Source organism: Aulonocara stuartgranti (assembly GCF_965226115.1).
Source record: "Aulonocara stuartgranti genome assembly, chromosome: 12".
Lineage (NCBI taxonomy): Eukaryota > Metazoa > Chordata > Actinopteri > Cichliformes > Cichlidae > Aulonocara > Aulonocara stuartgranti.
Genome location: NC_138948.1, coordinates 30,316,940 through 30,333,358, shown reverse-complemented (window position 1 = coordinate 30,333,358; position 16,419 = coordinate 30,316,940). Strand labels below are relative to the sequence as shown.

General features: G+C 43.8%; 1 protein-coding gene across 2 annotated transcripts; it reads right to left on the bottom strand.

The window, feature by feature from the left end:
- Nucleotides 1-1,081: 1,081 nt before the first annotated feature.
- snapc4 (small nuclear RNA activating complex, polypeptide 4) lies at nt 1,082-16,377 on the bottom strand. 2 transcript variants are annotated; one of them, XM_082555938.1, is made up of 22 exons: nt 16,041-16,377; nt 15,453-15,566; nt 15,331-15,374; nt 15,146-15,242; nt 14,895-14,920; nt 14,693-14,815; nt 14,327-14,467; nt 14,155-14,239; nt 13,192-13,273; nt 12,973-13,074; nt 12,488-12,560; nt 12,233-12,397; nt 12,004-12,154; nt 11,792-11,898; nt 11,477-11,571; nt 11,301-11,395; nt 9,548-9,639; nt 6,031-7,545; nt 4,678-5,277; nt 3,509-4,394; nt 3,040-3,365; nt 1,082-1,717 (listed from the first exon to the last, which is right to left on the bottom strand). In XM_082555938.1, the coding sequence occupies exons 2-22, from the start codon at nt 15,562-15,564 to the stop codon at nt 1,622-1,624; spliced, it is 5,013 nt and encodes a 1,670-aa protein (XP_082412064.1). In that variant the 5' UTR covers nt 15,565-15,566; nt 16,041-16,377; the 3' UTR covers nt 1,082-1,621. The 2 variants fall into 2 exon arrangements, with proteins under 2 accessions (XP_082412064.1, XP_082412065.1); XM_082555939.1 differs by lacking the exon at nt 16,041-16,377 and adding an exon at nt 15,869-15,982.
- Nucleotides 16,378-16,419: the final 42 nt, after the last annotated feature.

Sequence of the window (16,419 nt, the reverse complement as noted above, 5' to 3'; positions counted from 1 at the left end):
TACAAATATGCAATTAGAGTGAAAAAAGAAATCATGGAATTAATTTATAGGCCAAAATGTATTCTAAACTTTTGACTCAAATTGGCCACCTGTGGCATACACTTTCTTTGCAAGTTTTCTGTAGGACAGACCTACATTTTTAGACGTGTTATGATGGTCTGTCTCGGTCTCTCTTCCATTGTTAATTCTTAAAAGTACATTTTTTTGGGGTAACCTTACTTTTTTTAACCTCTGGCAGTTCACCTCTTACATTTGTACATAGCGGACTTGTTTCTGCACTCTTTTAAACAAATAGTCTATAAGTAGGTTAGCAGTTCATTTTCTGGCAGCTCCAATCTGTATGCCAAAGTATCCTTGGGCTGAACCCCGAGTTAGCCCTGATGTGTTGATCAGAGTGTGAATGTTAGATAGCAACAAGTGCTTTTTTCAATAAAGTCAGTGAACATTAATAATCATTTTTTAATTTGCCTTTTCCCCCCTCCTTGTAATAATTTAGTTTTCTGTTGTGAAAACCCGAGTCTTGACATCTACCACCCACCCAAACATTGCTGCAGACCAATCACTATTCCCTATGATAATGTGGCCCCCCTCAACATCTGCGGTCTCCCAAAGCCCCCCCAAACTGAGCAGAGGCTGGAGGAACACACTATTGAGCCCTTCTCTGGGCATGGGTCAAAGCTCTTTTGGAGACATGGGGGGGACCTATATGATATTAAATGGGTGGTTTTAATGTTAGCTTACGAGTGTGCATATAAAATTGTGTGTCCAAATCCTAAACCACATGACAAAAAAAGATTACAGATGGACAGAAGCTTTAGTTCTCTATAGTGTTAAATATGCAAAAGAGGAAGAAGTGAAGGATTAGAGAAGTCTGAAGGGGAATCACTCCCAGCCAACAGGAAGCATCATCTGACTGAAACAGGAAGTTGTGCCACAGCAGCAGTCTCAGTCTTGAAATTTTACCAACACAAGGACATGTAAAAGAAGTAATGAAAGTCTAAGAGTCACAGCAGATTTCACAAACAGGAGGCAAAAAGACATGTCCTCACTGTCTCCAATAACAGGCACGCACACACACAGATGCTTTTTCATTCCAAACAAACCTTTTTATTCGAAAATAAAACAACATTTGTGTACAGAAGCTGAAAAATTTCAGCAGCAGCAGCAGCAGCAGCAAAAAAACAAAACCAAAAAAAACATTTTTTAGTGCAATTTAGTGAGTTTTGAACTCATTCTTAAGTTGCTACACATATTCAACACTAACACTCAGTTCCTTTTACTCCCTGCCGACCACAGTCATCCTTTATAAAGACATCAGTCTCACTTCAGTCTGTAAGAACTAAGCTTCCCATTCTTAGAAAACCAACTCCTCCAAACATCATCACTGCACTCAAAAGTTGCATTTTGAGGGTCCCTGAATGCACCTAATAAAACAGAACATTGTATCTGTTTGTGAAGTCGCCCAGGAAAGTGTTTTCATAGATATAAAAACAGATGTATAAACGATTACATACTAAAGTCATTTTCACCTGAGGAACTGAACATGTGACCTGAATGTATAGATGAACACATTTTCCCCAGAAAGTGCCTTTTCTGTTTTCTTTAGTTTCTGCTCGTCTGGTCAGGTCTGGTCCGACGTGGGTCTGGTGACATCTGTGATCCCTGAAAAGTGACTGGCTGAAGCTCCAGAGCTGTCACACAGCAGCTGCAGTGATTTCTGTGGACAAAACCAAAAATTTCTCAGTGTGTTTGTGCCTCTGTTCTGATTACTGAACCACAGGATTTTGATGTGATCAGACTTCACGACTGCGTGAGTCACTGCAGGGTTACCCACATTGAATTATTTTTGCTCAGCTGTTGTATTTTCAGTGTTTTCTACAGAAATCCAGAGTTAATGAACAGCAGAATTACAACTATGTGACTCCTAAAATAACCATTACTGCTATTAATTACATTTTTTGGTTCATTTTGTTAGTACTATATAGTCACAGATTTGTTTTTATCATGGTCCTATTTTAAATACACTTGAGCTATCGCAGCCTGGATTACGTGGCCAGCATGACATTCACTTTCTTATTTCAACTCTCTGTCTCAGACACGCAAGGAAAAATATACTCAAATGTGAGTCACACTAACTTCCCTCTATTCTGTGAGGCACAGAGGGCACTTTCTCACTCAGTGATCATTTTACATGCAAATACAGCCAAAATGACAGCATCACTGCTGCTTTAGCTTGTGTCCTTTCATCAACTTCCACACTGAAACTAATGAGGTTCTTTTTCCATCCTTTTCTTTGTTTTTCCCCTTTAGATCAGGGATGTTGGGAGGAGTTTTACAGCTTTTCCTATTGATAAAGCGGGGGGCGCTGGAGCCTATCCCAGCTGTCATAGGGCGAGAGGCGGGGTACTCCCTGGACAGGTCGCCAGTCTGTCGCAGGGCTAACACACAGGGACAGACAACCATTCACACTCACATTCACTCGCACATTCACACCTAGTGGCAATTTGGATTATCCAATTAACCTATCCCCACAAGCTGCATGTCTTTGGACGGTGGGAGGAAGCCGGAGTACCCGGAGAGAACCCACGCAAACACGGGGAGAACATGCAAACTCCACACAGAAAGACCCCGGCCTGATGGTGGAATTGAACTCAGGACCTTCTTGCTGTGAGGCAACAGTGCTAACCACCGTGCCACCGTGCTGCCCAATTATTATCCACACAATACCAAATTAGTTTCACTGGTCCGGCCCACCTAAAAGCAAAGTGGGCTATATATGGCCCACTATGTAAAATTAGTTTGAAATCCCTGCTTTAGATTTAGACAGATTTCTACATAAAGAAACTGGCTATTTCTGCTATCATGTGATAAAAGTATAGAAACCTTACAGAGAAGAACTCGAATTTGTGGCATTTGGGGCTAACAATTTGTTTCCCAAATGACCGTATATGTGCCCACAGTAAGTTGAATGCTGCCAGAGTCAGTGTTACTGTGATATAAACAGAAGTTGAAACTACCTGAATAACCTACGCAACTCACCTCAGCTCTCCTCAGTTTTGCCATTTCTTTGAGTTTCCTTAGCTCCACTTCTTCTTCTCCTTCCTCCTCCACCTCCTCTTCCTTCTCCTCTTCCTGATTGGTCTGGCAGGCTTCAACCTTTGGGACTGGTGGCATGGTAGCCAGGAGTGCGGGGAGAGTAAAACAAGACAGAAAGCGTGCCTTCAGCAACTGGTAGGCAGGATTATTTGAGAAACGCTCAGCTACCAGCTGACGCACTGCTGCCACCAGCTCCTCCTCCTCTTCCTCCTCATTCTTCTCCTGCTGCTCCAGGTGGTCAGAGCTGACAGGGGTGGCTGCGGGGGAAGCTGCAGGGAGACACAAACAAACAGAACAACCTGAAGTCTCTGGAGGAAACTGCCAATTATTAAACATCCAGCACTTAATATTTTATCAACAGAATTTAGAGCGTAGGAGACACCACCTGCTGTCGGGTCATATGGTGTGTTACCTGGGTGTTTCTCGGCGGGTGTGATGTCTGAGGTGGAGTCCGGCAGGTCTGGTGGAGGTTGAGGCGGAGGGTCATTGGAGCCGTTCTTTGTGCTGCTGTCAGGCTTGGAATTGGTCTGGGGCCATCTGGATTTGTTGCCCTCACGCACCAGCTGCAGGGACGACCTGGTTAGGGACTTCTTGGCACAAAGCAATCTACTGAGCATGCTCAGATTGCTGACAAAGGGTGGAAGGTAGGGCAGGGACAAGCTCAATCCTGGTACTACCACCCCTCCTGACCCACTTAACCAGTCATTTATGGCTGCTGGGGATTCCACGAATATAAGAGAGGGGTCGATCTCCAGCACCTCCTTCCTCAGTGGCCTGGACTGTGGGGCATCCACTCTGACTGTGCCCAACGGTGAGAAGTTAGTGGAAGACCGCGGGGGACAAAAAGGGAGGGAGTAGAGACCATGGTCTAGGTCAGATGGCTGCACTGAGGGTGGGGCGAGAGGCCTTGGGTTACAAACGGGTGGCTCAGGAAGTGGGTGAGGTTGATTTGGAAGGGTTATCGGTACAGGCCCAGAGGACAGTTTAGGTGCAATTGGCCGCAGGCCTCTGGTGGCGAGCTGGACAGGTGATGTGGCTGTGTGTTGGTTTAAACTACTCCCTGGGGAAGGAGGGACAGTGTTTATTGCCGCCATCTCCAGGCCCTGGGACGGGGCTTGCGAAAGCTGGACCAGGCCTGTAGGAGTCATGAACCACATCGACTGACCCGGACATAAATGCAACCTGGGCACCGGAGCAGCAACTGGAGTCTGTGTGCTCGCTTTCTCTTTAGAGCAAGCACCGCGAGAACGCTTCTGCCGAGGAGATGAGGTAGAAGATTTTTTCTTCTTGGCTTCAGCCTGCAAACACAGACCACAGAGGAGACAGGCTGAAGAGGTGACAGATACCAGCTAATAAAAACTACCAGCTAATGACCTGCAGCATCGGTCTCCTGCTTTCGTCAACTTCAAATCTTTTGCAGCTGTTTGGATGGCAGCTGTTTGGTATTTTGATTTTTAAGGAGACCTAAGAAACTCTCGTTTAAAGTCAACTAGGTGATTACACTACCTGTACATGCTTTGCTATTGTTGTTGTAATTATGTGACTAAATGAGGAATGAAGAACAGAATCTAGTAATCTTACCTTGGCCTGAGCATCTTCCTGCAGAGCTTTGGCTTTATGAGTCGGCTTTCGAATTCGCTTTCCGTCCACACCTGTACTTGTCCTGCCTACACACTGGTCGTCCTCGTTTCTCATCACTTCCTGCTTTTCTGCTGCTTGCCTCTGTCTTTTCTTTCCTCTGGCCTGGCCATCTGGAACATTGTTGTCTGGCTGCTTTGGGACAGGACAAGGCTGACTCAAGTCAGACCCATGCTCAGTGGGGCTAGGTGTTAAAAATGTGTAGTTGTGGTCGCTGGAGTTTGGGCATGAAGTGGAGGAAACAGCATGTTGGCTGGTCACACTGGAGGGGAGTGGGACTAAACTAAAGTTTAGAGTTGAAGACATGGCTCCGTCAGAGTGGGAAGGCGTGGCAGACTGGCGTGATGGGAAGGACAGGTTATCAGAAGTTGAAGAGTCATTCGGTGTGAGACGAAGGGATGTGACTAATGAAGAAGGGATAACATCAACTGGATGAGCTGTAGGAGGTGTGGTTTGGGAGGAGTGAACAGTCTGAGGTAGCAGCTCGATGGGAGGACTGGCCATCTTTAATGGAGCAGACTTTGCCGTCTTTTTTATTTTAGCCTAAACAAAACAAAGACAGAGATGAGCCAGCAAGATCTATATGGCATTCTGATGAGAATGGAAATCGTGAGACCATGACGTGTCCCGAGTGGGTATGCTGTGTGCTAAACTTCTGGCAACAAAGAAGAAAATGGTGAAGAATTTCAGCAGAAACTCAAGAATTATGCCAGGGGAAAATAAGCTGTATGTAGAAGTTGCTGAAGAGCTGACTTGAATTTCGCTGCCTTGTACCTGTGACATGTGCAATGACAATAAAGTTGAATTCCATTCTATTCTATACAAATAACATTGAACTGAACGAGTCGTTTCATATTTTGGAAACATATGCATGACAATGACTGAAATTATATTAAACGATAATTTCTAGGTAATTCTGGGATTTTTTTCAGAATACTGAAAAGTTCAAACAATAGCAGGCAGTGCAATGGTATACTTAATAGTGTGGGAAAGTTTGCATGGTTATGGTGGACTCGTAAAGGCTAGATGATTAGATTACATAAGTTTAAAAAAAATCCACTGGGCTCAATAAAGGCCTTTTCCCCCCTGCAGCACACTTTTCTCACTCGATAATGGTTTCTAAGTCTCTTTGCAAGTAGAACAAATCGAGCATGAGTGAAAGCAGCATTTTAATTGTTATACTCCCAGTCTAAAAGATAAATAATACAATATTTTTTGTAATAAAAGCAACTAGAAAACAAGCAAAAATAGTGACTTCTGTATAATCATTTATTGCGAGAAATCTGAAAATGTTACCTTTGCTTTAGTGACTTGGCGTGGAGCTCTGGCCTTCTGACTGAGATTCGTCTTCTTTCTGTCCTTGCTCATACTAACTTCTCCCTCCACACCTGCATGTACAACCCCATTCTGACTCTCGTGATTCTCTGTTTGCTTTTTTCTGGGTAGATTTAGGGTGGAGGGGGAAAGGCAAAGTTGGCGGGAACAGGCAGGAGGGGAGAGGACAGCAGTTTGTGAGGGGCTAATAGGCTGATTAAGGAATGGGGGCAATGAGGCTGTGAGGCTTTGGGTCAAAGGTACAGCCTGTTGGTTACAGCTAGAGGAGACATTCTGGAGCGTTGAGACCACAAAAACTGGAGTGGTAGTCTGCCTCTGACAAGCAGCAGGAAGAGCAAATGGAGAAATAGTGACCTCTGCATGCCGAGATGTGTGTTGAGCTCGAGAGAAAGCAGCATTCAGCTGTGAGTCAGAATGAGGAATTGAGGCAGGCTGGGGAAATGACAAAGGAGCAACTTGAGTCCGGATGTTAGGAGGCACCTGAGTAACAATTGATGGGTGCAGCTGAGGAGGAGGAGTTTGTCTGCACCACCTGTCTGCCGGAGATGGCTCCTGCATGCCCAAATGCATTCGCTGAAGTATTCCTGCCACAGTATTTGGATTTTTAAATTTGCCAGGAGGAGGATTGGAAGGTGGAGTTATTAACGTCACCCCGCTTTGCCTCCGCTCTATCATCTCCTTACAACCCATGACATCCACATTCATGACTTTGAGGAACAACGTGAAGACAGATGTTGAAGAAAGCTCTTTCTTCTCTGCTCGCTCCCTCAGGACATCTTCTGCCATTCTTTTGGTGCTGGCTGGGATCAGCAGGTTGCCAATCCATGGTGTCACTGCAGCCTGAAGCATGAGGTCTACCCCCTGGCCAGTCATTCCTTTCATAAAGAGTGGCCTGCTGGTTTGGGAAGTTTTTGTCTTACATTTAGACCTACTGTAAAACCTCCGTGCTTGATTGTGCAAGTGGGCTCGGAGCTGGTCAGGTGACACCATCATCATGGCGCCGCTGTCGTGGCGTTCTTCCCATCGCAGCTCCCTGGGAGGTGGGCCGATGATTACAGAGCGTCCAGACTTCCCCAAAATGGTTGATCGCACTAACTTGTCATTGTGAGACTCGTTGGAGGAAGCCAACACCACTGGACGAAAGTTCAAGGAAGTAAATGGTTGGGCTCTTTCAACTGGAATCCATTCCTGCATGGGTGGGAACGTATATTCTTCCTCCAATTCCTCCTCCTTCTGCTCCTCTTGCACTTCCACTAGTTTCTCCACTTCTGGTACCTCTGTCTTTTTCATCTTTTTCTTCTCATCATCACTGTCCATATATTCTATCGCCATCTCTTCCTCCTCCTCCTCACTAATCACTTCTTCTTTTATTGCCTTGAGGCGTCTCCTGATGTTGTTGTTGGTTTTAGCAGCCTTCTTCTTCTTCTCCTCATCTCCCCCACGTTTCCTCTGTGGTTTTCTAGCACACCCTAATTTCTGTTTTCAGAGAGTTAAAAAGAGTCATTGTTTCAGTTTCCATGGTTCCTAAGTAGTTAAGCAGTTGTCACATTTTTTGTGAATATTGCTCATTTATGTAGCTGATATTGTAATTCTATCTTCTGCCAGTGATTAAGCTGGCATTAAATAAAGTAAATGAATAAATGAACATAAGGAGTGTAATGAAAGTACCATTTGGTATGTTTCCTAATATTATAACTATTCTTTGATTATTTTGGTTTCATCTCGTTTACAGACCAGATCCCAGAAGTCCGAATTTTTCCGAACCACCAGCTGAATTACAGACACAGGTACAGGGGTGCAAAAAAGTATTTAGTCAGCCACCGATTGTGCAAGTTCCCCCACTTAAAATGATGACAGAGGTCAGTAATTTGCACCAGAGGTACACTTTAACTGTGAGAGACAGAATGTGAAAAAAAAAAAATCCATGCATCCACATGGTAGGATTTGTAAAGAATTTATTCGTAAATTAGGGTGGAAAATAAGTATTTGGTCACCTCAAACAAGGAAAATCTCTGGCTCTCACAGACCTGTAACGTCTTCTGTAAGAAGCTTTTCTGTCCCCCACTCGTTACCTGTATGAATGGCACCTGTTTGAACTCATCATCTGTATAAAAGACACCTGTCCACAGCCTCAAACAGTCAAACTCCAAACTCCGCCATGGCCAAGACCAAAGAGCTTTCGAAGGACACCAGGAAAAGTATTGTAGACCTGCACCAGACTGGGAAGAGTGAATCTACAATAGGCAAGCAGCTTGGTGTGAAAAAACCAACTGTGGGAGCAATCATCAGAAAATGGAAGACATACAAGACCACTGATAATCTCCCTCGATCTGGGGCTCCACGCAAGATCTCATCCCGTGGGGTCAAAATGATCATGAGAACGGTGAGCAAAGATCCCAGAACCACACGGGGGGACCTGGTGAATGACCTGCAGAGAGCTGGGACCAAAGTAACAAAGGTCACCATCAGTAACACACTACAACGGCAGGGAATCAAATCCCGCAGTGCCAGACGTGTTCCGCTGCTGAAGCCAGTGCATGTCCAGGCCCGTCTGAAGTTTGCCAGAGAGCACATGGATGATACAGCAGAGGATTGGGAGAATGTCATGTGGTCAGATGAAACCAAAGTAGAACTTTTTGGTATAAACTCAACTCGTCGTGTTTGGAGGAAGAAGAATACTGAGTTGCATCCCAAGAACACCATACCTACTGTGAAGCATGGGGGTGGAAACATCATGCTATGGGGCTGTTTTTCTGCCAAGGGGACAGGACGACTGATCCGTGTTAAGGACAGAATGAATGGGGCCATGTATCGTGAGATTTTGAGCCAAAACCTCCTTCCATCAGTGAGAACTTTGAAGATGAAACGAGGCTGGGTCTTCCAACATGACAATGATCCAAAACACACCGCCCGGGCAACAAAGGAGTGGCTCCGTAAGAAGCATTTGAAAGTCCTGGAGTGGCCTAGCCAGTCTCCAGACCTCAACCCCATAGAAAATCTGTGGCGGGAGTTGAAAGTCCGTGTTGCTCGGCGACAGCCCCAAAACATCACTGCTCTCGAGAAGATCTGCATGGAGGAATGGGCCAAAATACCAGCTACTGTGTGTGCAAACCTGGTAAAGACCTATAGTAGACGTTTGACCTCTGTTATTGCCAACAAAGGTTATGTTACAAAGTATTGAGTTGTATTTTTGTTATTGACCAAATACTTATTTTCCACCCTAATTTACGTATAAATTCTTTACAAATCCTACCATGTGGATTCATGGATTTTTTTTTTTTTTTTTCACATTCTGTCTCTCACAGTTGAAGTGTACCTCTGGTGCAAAATACTGACCTCTGTCATCATTTTAGGTGGGGGAACTTGCACAATCGGTGGCTGACTAAATACTTTTTTGCCCCACTGTAATCAGGTAATGCTATGTTAATCCTCTCACAACACCAACATTTCCCTCCCTCCAAGACAACAGGTCATGTACCTCATCTGCAGCTTTGGCCATTTGCCTCCATGTCCTCATACACTGAGCATCGATACGGTTGGGAATCTCAGCTGCGATCTTTGCCCAGTGACCTGAAAGAAAAAAAAAACAAAAAACACACACACACACACACACACACACGAGTTCAAACACACAAACACTTGACAGCAGAGTGTGTCACTGCAGCTGCTTAAATGTTTAGTGCAGAGTTTTATTTTTCATTGGATATTAATAAAAAAAAAAATGGCTGTGCAGATGAAGATTTAGCTAAAGATTCATGGTATCAGATCACACTAAAGTATATTAAATGTGGAGCTGCCAGGCAGGAGGAAAAGAGAAAGACCACAAAACATCCATGGATGTAGTGAAGAAGGATACAGAGTGGGTTGTTGTGACGGAGGAGGCTGCTGTATGCTGCAGCTAAAGAAAGAAGAACGCTGCTATGAAAGGGCCGTTCTTAAATAAGGGAAATGGGGAGAAAAAGCTGAGGTATGCCAAATTACACAAGAAGGGCACTGAAGAAAAAAAAGAAAAAAAAAAGAAAAACAAAGAGTGGAAACATATTTATTTATCACTGTGTGGAAGGTCAAGTGAGCGGTACAACAGTGAGTGTTTACAGTCATCTATGGGGGGGAAAACTCCCACTAGGTTTAAATCTGGGACTCCCCACCAATTGATCCTTAGAACTGAAGAAGCTTCTCGGATGAGAGGTGAAACGTCTTCAAGCAACTCAAAGAAGTCCAGACACTTTTCTTTCCAAGCTCCTTAGTCTACGATGACCTGGATGACTGAACCTTCACAGACATGTCATCTATAAACCACACTGGAGACTCCACCATGGTATTTCAGTCAGTGGTGTGGAACAGGGGCAGTCATGGATTAGCCTCCCTAGATTAACATTATTGAAGCAGTGTGGGATCATCTTCACAGAGAACCGAGCAAAGGGTAGAAATATAGAACAGCTCTGGATGTTCTTCAAAGAGCCTGGAGAACTACAGCTGAAGAACACTGAAAAAAGAGACTTTAGGCTGTGTTGAAGAATAAAGATGGTCAAAGGCCAATTACAAAGTGTACAAACTCTGTTTTGGCCTTGTATACTATATTTCCATTTATTGCTGTACTGACTTTCCATTTTCCTATCAAAATATAAGGGGTTGCTAACGACTTTTGCACAGTACTGTATAAGTTTATAGGGTGAGGAGTTCAGCCACCCAGGATGGGCTCAGAGTAGAGCTGCTGCTCCTCCACATCAAAAGGAGCTAGTTGAGGTGGTTCGGGCATCTGATAAGGATGCCTCCTGGGTGAGGTGTTCCACGCATGTCCCATTGAGGAGGCCCTGGGGCAGAACCAGGGCATGCTGGAAAGGTTATAACTCTCGGCTGGCCTTGGAACGCCTTGATGTTCCCCCAGACAAGCTGGAGGAGGTGGCCGGGGAGAGGGAGGCCTGGCCTTCTCTGCTTAGGCTGCTGCCGTGACCCGGCTCAGGATAAGCGGAAGAAGACGGACCGATGGATGGATGTATACGTTTATAAAATCTTTATAAAAATCTACTGTCAGTAATGTTTATATTCTGATGAAAATGATTTATGTTCTCATTCTGTTGTCAAAACTGTTCCTTGGTTAATAAGTCAAAACAGAAAAGATGCTGCAGGAAAGATTTTGGGCTTGTGATTTCAGATTTTTTGTGTTTTTGTGAAAGCTGCTGCAGCAACATGCTTTTAATATGCTGCTCTGTGGCATGTTTGTGACCCACCGACTCCATGTTTCTCCACCAGCTCCACTAGCAGCTCTCTCTCCTTCCTGTCGAATGGGCCTCTTTTTGTCCCCGCCTTCAGACAGTCATAATACCTGCAAGCAACCCCACACACATCTTAACTAGGACCCAGATTATCAGACAAACTCAGTTCTGTTCTTCCAGTCAAGTGTTACCTGTCTCTGCAGCCTCCATCAGTGCGTCCGGGAACCTCCAACCTGATCTTCCACCAGTTCTTCTCTCCGTGACGAGCCACAGCTTGTAGCAGAAGCTGACAGACAAAGACCGGTCAGTAACTAGATGTTATCATATGTATCAAATATATATATGCAAATATAAAAAACACTCATAGTAGGTTCCAAACTGGGACCTTATGCAGCAGAATCTCATCACAGGAACACAAACAAGTACTTCCTCTCTGAACTATTTACACTACTGATTGTACACTGATGTGGCTCTGCTATGGTGTATCCACTTAGTCCTCTGTGTACCTTATCCTCCTGCTTGGTCCATGGCCCTCTCTTCAGGCTCGGGTCTAAAACTTGGTTCCACCTGTAGATCAACTGTGCAGGGTCACGACCCTCCATGAAGTAACTCACTGGGAACAGAAGAGGTTTCAGAGTGTTGGCATGTAAAACAAGCACATGCACCTCATTAATGACAGAGAGACAGGTGGACTGATGTAACAGTGTGATGTGATTACTCTGTGTGTATGGGATGAAGTTCCCGATCCTCATCTTGTCCACCAGCTCTCTCAGCAAATCATCTTCAGCTGGAGTCCAGCTGCCACGTTTTAATGATCCCGAGACAAAACGCTGGAACATCTGAAGACACATGAAAGCTGTTCTTCCAGTCTGGGAGGGAGGGGAGGGGAGAGAGATCAAAAATAGACACACATTTCAGACAAAAAGACAGTGCTCCCTCCTGCTCACCCCCAGCTCTTGAGCGATGATCTCCCAGTGTCTCTCTTCGTGTTTCCTGCTGATCTCCTTCAGTTGCTGCACCTCCTCCTGGCTCCACCGAGTCTTATTAATGGACGGGTGGAGGAAGTTCTGCCAGAAACAGCGGATGTCCCCTGCATCCCTCGTCTCTTCAAACTGGGGACGATGGTAAAAGAAGTGATCACCTCAACACTCCGTCACTTTTGCATTCGTCATCGGATTCACTAATTACTTTTCAAAACTTACATCAATGTTGGATATTTTCTGCCAGTCATATTCTTCAAATCGATCACCAATCAGCTCCTCTTCCTTCTTCTGTCTGACCATTCAGAACAGAGAATGAGATACACGTTACATTTTAAACTGCTGAACATACTAGACTGTTACAATAAAAAGCTATTGATAGCAATATTTGTAGCAGTGGCTAATAGAAAAGTTAACTGCCTAGCATTATTCTAAATACTTGTTTCTTACCATACTAAACTAAACCTGAACCAAGCTAAAACATTCTGGTAAATCACTGGCTTCAGCTCAGAGCTGAAGAAGCTTCTCAGATGATCTTTAAGTTAAGGGTATTTGTCAGCTGTGCCAACATAGACCGTAAACTGTTTGTTGGACTTCTAGAGCTCTCCGATGTTACCTGATAATGTGACAATTCCCATTTCTGGTATAAATATGGACACATCTGGCCCTGCAAGAACACTGAAGTCCAAAATTGATATCCAGCTAACCTGAGCAAGTTGATTTCTCTCTCCAAACTGTCTATCTGCTCTCTGATTAGCTGCCTGTCTGCCTCCTCTACGGAGAGCAACTTCTGACTCAGGTAGTCCACCCTGAAAGAGAAACACACAAACACAGACACAAAAACAAGGCAGACAAAATGTAAAGTAAAAAAATATATATATATATCAATAATAATTAAAAACAAAGATGAGAGCACGTGATGTTACTTTGAGAGTTTGGGCTGGATGAGTCTCCTCAGACTCTCCCTAGACACTGCATGGATCAAGAGAGTCTTCTGCCAGCTCTCCCCTAAGACACAGATATCGGAGATGTTGAAGGGACAAACACCACTTGGTGATAAAATGGTAAATGGTCTGAACTTATACAGGACCTATTATGCTCATATCCCTTCAATGTTGTTTTTGGGCTCTAATTTTCTTGACTGACAGTTGAAAATAATCCTTATTTATTTATTTATTTATTATCAGTGCAGCAACTTCAGTGGGACTTCAGTTCATTAGAATAAAACAAGCAGTTTTAACTCTAGTCCCATTAAGATACCTTTCTTTTGACTGCCTCTAGGATAGAAAAGTTTCTATATTCACAGGTTACAGCTCTCTCTTTTAAAAAAAAAAAAAGCTACCTTGAAGTGGAGCAGTCTGCCTGCGCTTTCTGGCTCATAAGGATTACAGACCTTGTTGAAACTTTGGCCATGTTTAATATGAGTATCCACTACTGTAACCACCAATTTTAACAAAACAAATAGTCCAAAATACAGCATATTAACAAAGCATATTACATTTGCATGCCCATGTCCCAACTTTTAATAATTTGTTTAAAATGTTTTTGCGTGTTTGAGCACTTGAGATGCTCTTTGTATTCATTTCAAATTTAATGTATGGTTTAAATCACTCGCAAATCGTTATGGATTCTGTTTAATTTATATTTGTGCTGCAAAAACATCACTGAAATCAGGTTGATTACATAAATTATGCACCTGCTAAACATCAGCATTTTAGTCTTAGTTACATGAGCATGAGTAGATGCTAGTGCTAGTATTTAGGCCTAAACAGTGTCACAATGCACCTATCATGTTCATTTATTTATATACATTTATTTGGTTTGTTTCACTTTGGGTAAAAAAAAAAAAAAAAAAAGGGGGGGGGGGGGGGGAGTTTGTACTGTCTTACATCGTTTTATTTTCAGCTTCTTGTCATCGAGATATCCTGCAATCCTGCTCGCCTTTTCCTTCGCCTCCTGATTGGCTGGAGGACCCTGAAGACATACAGACAAACACAGCCCCTAATTGGTCAGCTGCAGTAACAGTAACCCTGTGTCAGTTGTTGGGCATGTTTGTCTTACCAGTCCCGTCAGTTTATCCTTGAAGTATGGTTTTAGGAAGCGACCTAGATACATCTTCATTGGCTGCTGGTAGGAGGAGTTGGTGGGCTGCTGTTTGGAAGGCTCTTTGATCTGTCCAGACAGCTGAGTTTCCAGCTCCTTCTGCATTAGAAAAACAACAAGCAAACAAACAAACAAACAAAAACATTTAATATGAGCACTGACCTACTGTCTGTAGTCATGTGTTAGTACTGACATGCTGTCTGAGATTGTCTGTTAACACTCCTAATGTCTCTGGTTGTGTGTTAATACTCTTCTAATGTCTGTATTTTGACCTGTTGTGTGCATTAATACTGACTGAGTATTTGTGTGTGTGTTAGTAGTGACCTGCTCCTTCTGGTTTTGTGTTAGTAGTTTCTCCAGCTGGTCCAGAGTCTCTTGGACCACCTGCTGGTACACGAGGTTCATCTGAAGACATGAGTCCACTGACGGTGACAGGCCAAGGTCACTCTGTAATCAGTGTAATTATACAAAGTTATTTCACAGTTACTGACAGAGGTACTGACAGCTTAAGGACATGGACGCTTACCTCCTCACTGATGCTGCAATCATCATCTGCCAGACAGAAAGCAGGAGACATTTATTTGCCTTTTTAAATTCTCTAACAAGTACCAGAGTTCCCAGTGTGGTTCCTTTAAGGTTCCTTCCTCATTTTTGATGTAAATTATATTTTAGCAGATAAAATGCATGGTGACTTTTTCATTAGTTTCTGATTATGTGAAAATAAATAAATAAATTCAGGCTCCACAGACATGCTGCAGGACAGCCAGAGAGAGGTACCTGAAACAATGATGGGACTGTGTGGTCCCAGCACTTCCTCCAGGTTCTGGATCTCTTTCTGGATTTTCTCTCTCTCAGCCAACAGACCTGCTGCAGACTGAATGCAAGAAAACACACACACAGAGATTTTGTGTCTTTGTCGGAACTCTCATTCAATTCATGCACAGTTTTACTGTGAGATCTACCTGTCCCGCTGGGGTATCCACATCTTCACGATCACAGTCATCATCTAGTCAGAGATATAGCAGGTTATTTAGAGACAAGCAAACAGAGAGCGCGATAAAGACAGACAGAGAGAGATGGGTACCTGTCCCGCTGCTTAGGAGCTCCAGTTCAGCATTGGTTACAGACAGACTCCGTTCCAGTTCCTCCACCTCTCTCTGGATCTTGTCCCTCTTTGCTGCCAGAGAGGCGGACATGTCTGTGGACAGACACAGAGAAGGTTGCATTATTATGTCACGACAAACATCATGATGAGCCTTTAACCTGGTGATTTGGTTCAAACCGAAATATTTATTAATAAGCGTCTTTCTTTTGACCGACTTGTGGTCAGGGCAACCACTTCGATAGAAAACAACGCGCGCGGACGCACACACACAAACAAATATAAATATTTTTATTAACTTCCTGGTTGGGAACATTTATAAATATATGTATTAAAGACAAAACAATGTAAACGAGTCTTGTTCATTTTCTTTGTATAAAGCTTAAACTGAGTTTAACCTGAAGCAAACACTTTCAGATTCAGCAGTTGTAGCACTACTTGTAACAGCACTACAATACACACTGAGTAGTATTACTAACACACTGCACGAGCGTCTAAGACCTCAGCATCTCGTGCAACATCGTTTACCTATGTGTCTTTACCGAGTCTTATTACGTTTCTACTTTTTACCTCCACACGCGGGGACCTCCAATCAACGCGTTTCCGACGTTAACATATTACCCAGCAGGCTCTGCGGCGGGGAAAACTGTGCTTGGACGTTCCGTTGTTCACACTTAAGTTCCGGTTCAGAAAGTCCACAAAAACCATGCATGGCAATTTATTATTCCGTTTGTCACTGCGATGCTTCAAGCTACACGCAAGAAAGGACAAAAAACAAAAAACCCGCAGCCCAAAACCTGCAATGCCACCGATCCGTTGTTTGGTTCCTTCCCCCGATGTCACTTCCGGTTGTTGCGTATTTTCATTCAGCATAGAAGTCAGTTTTCTTCAGATATTTTTGTTTTTAGGCCAAATGCCCACAGTCCATGATGAGCCCTAAAATTATTTA